This window comes from Entamoeba dispar, genomic scaffold (genome assembly GCF_000209125.1).
Source record: "Entamoeba dispar SAW760 scf_1105229464033 genomic scaffold, whole genome shotgun sequence".
Lineage (NCBI taxonomy): Eukaryota > Evosea > Mastigamoebida > Endamoebidae > Entamoeba > Entamoeba dispar.
Window position 1 is genome coordinate 32,379 of NW_001855990.1, and position 8,227 is coordinate 40,605.

The following is an 8,227-nucleotide window of genomic DNA, read 5'->3' on the forward strand; positions in this document are numbered from 1 at the left end:
CTGGAAAACATTTTTATAAGAAACATTTAGATAAGTTATTTGAAATTATTAACAAGTATTTACTTCATCAACATCCAAGAGTTAGAAATATGGCACTTTCATTATTAAATGATATAATTTGTTTATTCAAAAAGAAATGTAAGTCATACGTTTCACAGATTTTCCAAGCCATTAAACAATCATTTGGTGATGCATTTGTTCCAAACCAAATTACTGGATGTGATATTATTTCTTCATTTATTGATGTTGAATTAGTTAGTCCATCTGAATTCCAAGAAGTTCTTATGTCAATGTTACAGTCATTAACTAACTTTATTACAACTGCTCAAAGTACAAAGTTAATTGTTGCCGCATTTGCTTCATTAAATTTCATTATTCATTTTATGAAAAATATGCTTGACCAATACTTTGCCATTTTATTGAACTTCTTTAAGTCTAAAGCACAACAATTAAGTCAAGTCCTTTTAACTGCTACAGATCAAAAACAAAGAAAGGAAATATTAAAAATTAAATCTCGTCTTATTGAAGGACTTTCTATGTTAGTTTATTCATGCTCTAAGAATATTACAAAAGAAATTGCACATGAAATTTTCCTTGAAGTATATAATGTATTCTCTTTAAAGGAAGAAGAAAGAGAGGTTTTAATGCCATTTGCTGAAAAAGCGTTTACTCGACTTGCTGGAGTAATGAAGGCTGACATTCAACCATATTTAAATACCATTGTCCCAATTATTATTTCTAGAGCTTCAATGAATCCAGAGATAACAGTTGGAAATAAAGAAGAGCAACTTGATGAAGATGATTGGGCTAATACAGTATTCCAAGGAATGAATATTGGAATTAAAACTAGTCAAATTGAAGAAAAAGCTGATGCAATTTCTACCCTTGATTTATTTGTCGATGATCTTCAAGAATTAATGGTTCCATATGTTGAATCTATGAGTCCATTAATTAAATCTATGAAATTTATTATGGATGATACTGTTCGATCTAAGGCTACTACATTGGTTGGAACATTATTTAAGTTAAGATTAAAAGTATTAGTTGCACAAAATGGACAACAAGCTATTGCAGCAATGAAATCATCACAGTTTTATGTTGATGCATTTACAGCATTTGTAAAGTATATTCCATCAGAAACAGAACCAAGTGTTGCTTTACATAAAATAGAAACATTTAATACAATGATTAAATCTCTTGGACCAAATGCATTAAGTGTAGATGAATTGAATATGATATTTACTATGTTTGCTGATGTATTTGAAAGTTATGAAAATTCAACAAAGATGAAAACACAACAACAAGAATCTATTCAAGGATTAACAGAAGAAGAACTGGAAATTCTTGATCATTCAAATGAAACAGATTCTGATACTATTATGGCTTGTCAACATTTATTCCAAACAGTTATTAAGTTAAATGAACAATATGTTAATTCATACAATACTATCCTTCATCAATGGATTATGAAATATTACAATTCTGGAAATTCAGATTATGTCTCTACTTCAATTGTTTATATATGTGATTTAGTAACTGTAGGAAAAAGATCAGATCTTATTAACGATGTTATTTCTCAATTTATCAATTATATCTCATCTGACAATTCAGACGTTCAATTCAATGTATTATTATCATTAACTGAAATAATGAAATATTATCCAGACAATCTTATTCAAAACTTCTTCTCTCCTTTAGCTCAAAAATTAAAGTTATGTGAACAATTAAGAGGACAAGAAAAGAATGATATTTATGAAGTGTCTTTACTTTGTAAAGGATCGTTATTAATTTGCCATCCAGAATTATGTAAGTCAGTTGGAATTAATGTTACTGATATGATGAATGAATGGTTTGGATCAGTTATGAATATAAAAAGTGTCAAAGATATGGCATTGTGTCTTGTTATTTTTGCTTCAAAAAAAGGTTCCTTAATTGTTGATACTCCGGAAAAACTTGCTCATTACATTAACTTCATTGGAAACGCATTAGTAGAAGAATCTATTGACAACGAATCTTCTAATATGTTAAAAGAAGTTCTCATGCAATTTAAACAGAAGTTCTCTGATCAAGTTTTTACACAAATATGGCAAGGTATGAGTATTGAAGCAAGAGAAGAAATTTATCGTCTATTGGAGAATTCAGATCAAAATGCATAATGAAATGAAAATGAATGAGTTATATCCAAAAATAATTAAATGAAAATTATGAGTTTTTAAAATTTTTTTTCTATTAGAAAATGAGTTATTATTTATTTTTTGCGTAAAAAGAAATGTTAACAAAAAAGATTTAAGTAAATCAAAAAAGGTATTTTGAGATGAAACTGAATTTGATAAAAAAAGAGATTAATGAAACAGCTCTCAATAAAAACAGAAAATCCTCTTCAAACATTACACAGATCAATAACATCAGAAGAACTTAAAAAGAGAAGAAGAGCAGAACGATTTGATTGTCCATCATGTATAGAAATGCAAGGATATATTAGTGTATTAGAAGAAATTATTCAAAAGAAAAACACTCTTATTTCAAAATTAATTAACGAAAAAGAAGTTTATAAAATCTTTGATGAATTACGTCAAGCAAATGATCCAAGCATTTATGCAGAAGATACTATTGAGGCATTACTTAGTTTTATTGATAATAGAAGTATTGAAACAAAAAATAAGGTAATGAAAAAATGGGAAGTAATGCTTCAATCAAGAATTTCTAATGAAAATAAAAAGGTTCTAAAAAGTTTTGTAAGAAATAAAGTTAAAACTAAATATCAATATATTGATATTGGTGATGAAACTACTACAGAATCAGATGCTCAGGATGATTCTACAATATTAGGACCATTAGATGGAATGGATTATAATCGTTGTGATCAACCAAAACCAAAAATTAATGAACAATTATTTGGATGTTTGGTAGATGATTTTACATCGTCACAAATACTTTATTATCAACAATTCCAAATACTTACACAACTTTTTATCTCTCCTTTAAGGAATTTACTAATGGCAAAAGAATCAATTAAATTATTAGACAAATTAATTCCTCCAATAATGATGGTTGAAAGAAAAGTTTCTCGTTGTTTACAACTAAAAGATGAAACAATGTGGCAAACAATCAAAGAATGTATTAGTGAAATGAAAGTTTATATTCCTTATATTTCAACATTAAAAACAACAAATATAAAAGCAGATATTGTTGAATGTTGTATGTCAAAAGAATTTAAAAAAGAACAACAACCTTTAATAGCTAATTTCTGTAATAAAAATGGATCACAACAATTATTACCTGTTACTGTTTATTTGGAGGCTCCTCTTCAAAGATTTTTTAAATATCCAAAAATTTTTGGTAATTTATTATCTTCAGTTGATCCAAAACATCATGACTATGCTGTTATAACTTCTTGTTATTTGAATATCAATAAAATGGTTAAAAAATTGGGAGATTATCAAACAAACCAAGAAGAACAAAAGAAAGTTATTAAACTTAGTCATTTATTTAAACAAACACAAACCCAAATTTTAAAAGATGGAAGAAAATTATTATATTATGGCCCTCTTAAAATTATAGAAGAAAAAAATGAATGGAATATGTGCTTTTTGTTTAATGATATATTTGTTATTTCTAAGGCAATTGTTATTGGTGCTCTTGGATTAGAAAAGGAATCGTTAATGAGATTTGAAAATGCCCCAAGTGGGACGGATTTATCTTCATTGACACCTTATAATTTTAATGAAATACTTTGTATTTCCTTAACACATTTCTTATTAAAAAAAGTAGTTGATTGCAATACAGCTACGAACGCTTTTATGATTCAAGTTGATAGTCTTCAATTACACTGTTGTTGTGTGTCAGTGAAAGAACGTCATAACTGGATTGATTCATTGTTATTAACACAAAATGGAAGCTACTAATATTCGTTGTTAACATAATTTAACTAATTTAGATTATACCATTCAATAAAAATTCATTTATTTAACATTTTACAATTCAATAGGATCATCTTTGCTTTCTCCTTTTCCTTTAAACAATGACTGTATTTGAGGCATATGGTTCAGTTGTAGTTTTTTTGTTGGAGCTATACCTTTTGTTATCTTTTCAATATTACTTAATTCAGAAACTCCTATAATTTGATTCAATGTATTTGGAGTAAATGTTCTTTTCAGTTGAGTTGTTTTAGGTTTTGTTGTTTGTTCTTTAGAAAGATGAGGAATTGTTGTTGTAGTTTGAAAAGGAAAAACAAATAATGGTTTTGATATTTTTGGTAAAGATAGAGTAACCTGTTTCTTTAAATATTTTTGTTCTTCCAAATCAGTCTGTTTTTCTAAATCTTCATTAGTTGTTGTATCATGAATTTGAGTTATCATACCATCTGAACTAAGAGATATCATTGAAACATCATCTGAAGATTGTTTAAGTAAGGAAAGTACTTTATTATCTATTACTACTTCTTTAATAGGAACTGGTTTATAACAAATGGGACAATTAAAACACTGTTTAGTGGTAGAATTTCTAATATAATTCTCTAAATCAAAACAAGCCAAATGTGAACAATTTAATCCTCTTGCAGGAATTACTATTCTCTGATAACTTATAGGACATTTTAATGAAATTGTTTGTTGCTCTTCTTCAACATCCATTTCTTCGTCCATTGCTTCTAAATCAAAAGATTGTAATTCCGTACTTCTACCACATTTTGAAACAATTGATTGAACACACTCACTTATTCCAAGATTTTCAATATCAACTAATGAAATAATTCCATTTTCAATAATATTCTTAGACACAACTGAAATAATATTTTTTCCTTCTTTTAGTAAATCAGTAACATCAATACAATTAAATATTTTGAAATTATTTACTTTTTCAATTAATTTTGGTCTAGCAAAATACTTTGATAATTCAAAACTATTTTTATTTATTGTTATCTTTGCAAGTGAATAAGGAGGTAAATTTTCTTTTGTTGTTAAATCAAATAACCTTAACTGAATTCTCCGTTTCCCACCTGGTTCTTCTAATAACTTAAATTTAAATGACGAAGGATCTCGTTTATGAAAAACTCCTTCTCCATTTTTGAATTCAAATGACAGGCTTGATACAGAAACATCTGCTGCTCTATTAAATCTATTATATGCGATGACACGTTTTTGTATAATAAGTGGTGAAACAGTTTCGAAATATTCTTTTGGTAGTGTCAATTCCATACTTAATTTAATTGTTTTTCTTAAAATATTCAATAAAAAAAGGGTTAGGTTTTTTATGTTTTTTAAATAACATAAAAATAAAAGTAAAAAAGTTTAATCATAATTTCTATATGTTGTATCTTCTTCTTTTAAATTTGTATGTTTCGAACGACCTTTCTTTCCCCAGTCTTTTGTTTGGAGAATCTTTGGTAGTAAGCTTTTATCCATCCAATCATCTCCAGTCGCTGCGTCAAAGTCCCAATTTCCTTTAGAAACATCCCACTTACCACCATCTCTAAAGAATGATCCAATGTGGTAATACTTTTGCATAAATTTCCATTTCTTTCTTTCTTTTTTCTTTTCTTCTTCGTTACTTTGTGATTCTGTTGAACAAATTTCTTTTAATTTTTCCAAATCATTTTGATAATTTAATTGTTGAATATATTCTTTTTTAAGTCTTTCTAATTCGCGTTGTTGCCAAGCCTCAAATTCATCTTTTCCTCCATACTCATCTCCACTACTAAATTCTTCAGTACTTTCTTCGTTTTCTTTTTGTTCTAATTCTTTTTCAATAGTCATTTGAATTAGCTTTTTATTAATTTCATTAATACTGATGTCTTGAGCTTGTTGTTTGTATGATGGAAAAACATTTTCTCTTATATCTTTTTCTTCAACTTGTTCTTTTTTAATTATATCTTTTCTCATCGGGATAAATACAGGTTCCTCATTCTCGTCCTCTTCATTACTTTCGTCTTCTTCTGTGTATTCTTCTTGAATATGAAACATATCATCCTCATCATTACTTTTTATTTTTTCAATCCGGTGAGTTATAACCAATCCTTTTTTCATTTTCTTTCTTTTTAGTTTCTTCTCCACAAAAAATTAATTTAAAAATTTCATTCATTACTTAATAATATCGTCATTCTTTTCTTTCTGTTTTTTCTTCTTCCATTTTGACTTCTTGAATAATACTCTCTTCTACTTTATTTTGGGTTGATGTATTTGGAACAACTTCTTCTTCTTTCTTTAAGAAGTTTTTTGTGTCACTATTTTCTTTTATTTCTTCTATTTTACTTTGGCCCAATTCAACACTTTTGTTATCATATTCTTTTATTTCATTTTGAGCTGATATGTTTAGGACTTCTTTTATTTCATCATTTTGTATTTCATTTTCTGGTTTGATATCGTAGGTAATATTATTTTGATTATCACCACCTTTAGTTTCTTCTTGTGCAATAACATCTTTTTGGTTATCGGTCTCCATTATTTCATTTTGTGTTAATGAATTTAGTGACTTTTCCTTTGTGGTCTCAGTTTGGTCTTCAATTTTTTTTCTTTCCTCTTCCATTTTAGTTTCTTGAATACTACTTTCTTTTATTTTATTTTGGCCTTGCAGGTTTATTTCTTCTTCCATTTTAATTTCTTTCAAATCATTAGTTTGATTATTATCTTCTTTTGTTTCTTCTTTTGTTTTTTCTCCTTGAATAATTTCATTTTGATGAATACCTTCGTTTATTTCATTTTGATGAATACCTTCGTTTATTTCATTTTGATGAATACCTGCTTTTATTTCATTTTGAGGTGATGTATTTGATAGTTCTTTTATTGTAATTTTATTTTGATTATTATTTTCTTTTATTTCTGTTGTTATGGTTTGAGGTTGTTCATTAGGAATTTCTTCCATTTGAGTGCCTTTTTCTTCATCATCTTCTTTTTCTTCTTCCATATATCCAAACATTCTATTTGCGTATTTCTTTTCACTATAAAACCCAACTAATAAAGAGCGATTGTCATATCTTTTTTTTACTATTTCTTTCCAACACCTTATTGCTCCATCAATAGTTTTGAATTCAATAAAGACCCTTCCAAGACCACTTGGTTTTTTATTTTCTTCAGTTGGTCTTGGAATACTAATACTCTCAACTTCTCCGTACTCCTGACATACAAATCTAATGTCGTCAATTAATTCAATATATCGTTGTTGATCAATAAGGTCTTCTGGATATACCATATTAAATATGACAATAATTCTACTGACGTGTTGGTCTTCTATCTTTTCTGATGGTTTTAATATTTTCTCAAACACAGTAGAATATCCTACAGATGAATTTAATAATGTCCCAATTACTAAATCAGTAGTGTGAGGAAACATCTTAGAAAATAATTCATTTAAAGAGGCTTTTGGTAAATGTTTAAATCCATCTACCCCACTACATACTTCAATTTTATTTCCTCCTAAATTGATTCCATCAAATGTTAAAATTTTCTCTTTATATTCAGGGTTTTGGTATTCAAATAAACAATAGCATTTCCCTTGTGGAGCTCCAAGATCAGGATCTCTTATAACAAAGAATTTTTTTAATGGATTTAAATTCTCTAATTTCTTGCGTATTTGTTCATCAGTCATTTGTAATGGAATATTACCCATATACAAAATAGATTCTCTTGGGTTTGTTGTTCCTGGTTCCATTAATTGAGAAAGACCACTAATAAATGGTAAAACAGGATTATAATCTTTTGGTCTACGTACTTTAACTGATGCTCCTTTAATTGTTAAACCATCGAGAGACAGTGCTTTGACTGCTTCTTCTAATGTTCTAAATTCAAGAAATGCATACGACCTTTCATAATTTACTTCAATATGAGTAATAATATCACGAGGGTCATTTTTATCCACATAATCTCCTCTTCTCATTGCTTCATTAAATGCATCAACAATATCTTTTTCTGATGTAGAGGAGTTAATATTACCAACATAAATTCTTTTAGCTGCTCGTTCTTGGTGTACATTTAATTGTTGAGATATTTGAACAGAGTCAATAGCTTTTGGTTGTTCATCCCATCTTGAATGAAGCTTATCTCCAAGTGGTGATAATGATGGAGATCTATCTGCTCTTCTTCTAATGTTTCGGTTATAATGTTCTTCTTCAGCTACTCTTCTGTGTCTGTCTTCTCTGTCTTCACTACGACTATACTCTCTTCTTGTTTTTCTTCTATTTGACCTATATCCTATCCTATCTCTTGGACTATATTCTCTTCTATCATACCGATCA

At 27.9% G+C, this 8,227-nt stretch overlaps 5 protein-coding genes across 5 annotated transcripts in view, besides 8 other annotated features; 2 read left to right on the forward strand and 3 right to left on the reverse strand.

Moving 5' to 3' along the window:
- The window catches only part of EDI_161770 (uncharacterized protein), a gene marked incomplete at both ends in the record, with an annotated part of 3,000 nt that extends 844 nt beyond the window's left edge, over positions 1-2,156 (forward strand). Inside the window, one exon of the mRNA XM_001733512.1 lies at positions 1-2,156. This exon is cut by the window's left edge and continues 844 nt beyond it. Coding sequence (XP_001733564.1) covers positions 1-2,156 — 2,156 coding nt within the window.
- Positions 2,157-2,183: 27 nt separating this feature from the next.
- Positions 2,184-2,257: a sequence feature (AT_rich).
- An 88-nt stretch (positions 2,258-2,345) lies between these two features.
- EDI_161880 (uncharacterized protein) lies at positions 2,346-3,905 on the forward strand (the record flags this gene model as incomplete). The annotated part of the gene is made up of 1 exon (XM_001741762.1): positions 2,346-3,905. One exon carries the CDS (start codon positions 2,346-2,348, stop codon positions 3,903-3,905), a length of 1,560 nt encoding a protein of 519 aa, XP_001741814.1.
- A 69-nt stretch (positions 3,906-3,974) lies between these two features.
- Positions 3,975-5,195, reverse strand: EDI_161890 (sumo ligase, putative; the record flags this gene model as incomplete). The annotated part of the gene is made up of 1 exon (XM_001741763.1): positions 3,975-5,195. The coding sequence occupies one exon, from the start codon at positions 5,193-5,195 to the stop codon at positions 3,975-3,977; it is 1,221 nt and encodes a 406-aa protein (XP_001741815.1).
- Positions 5,196-5,244: 49 nt separating this feature from the next.
- Positions 5,245-5,301: a sequence feature (AT_rich).
- On the reverse strand, positions 5,289-6,023 carry EDI_161900 (microfibrillar-associated protein, putative; the record flags this gene model as incomplete). Its single annotated transcript, XM_001741764.1, has 1 exon — positions 5,289-6,023. The coding sequence occupies one exon, from the start codon at positions 6,021-6,023 to the stop codon at positions 5,289-5,291; it is 735 nt and encodes a 244-aa protein (XP_001741816.1).
- Positions 5,514-5,551: a microsatellite.
- A 27-nt stretch (positions 6,024-6,050) lies between the features above and the next one.
- Positions 6,051-6,071: a sequence feature (AT_rich).
- A 22-nt stretch (positions 6,072-6,093) lies between these two features.
- The window catches only part of EDI_161910 (hexokinase, putative), a gene marked incomplete at both ends in the record, with an annotated part of 3,140 nt that continues 1,006 nt past the window's right edge, over positions 6,094-8,227 (reverse strand). The window contains one exon of the mRNA XM_001741765.1: positions 6,094-8,188. Coding sequence (XP_001741817.1) covers positions 6,094-8,188 — 2,095 coding nt within the window. The remainder of the gene's footprint in view (positions 8,189-8,227) is intronic.
- Positions 6,222-6,347: a microsatellite.
- Positions 6,502-6,671: a microsatellite.
- Positions 6,686-6,815: a microsatellite.
- Positions 6,867-6,897: a microsatellite.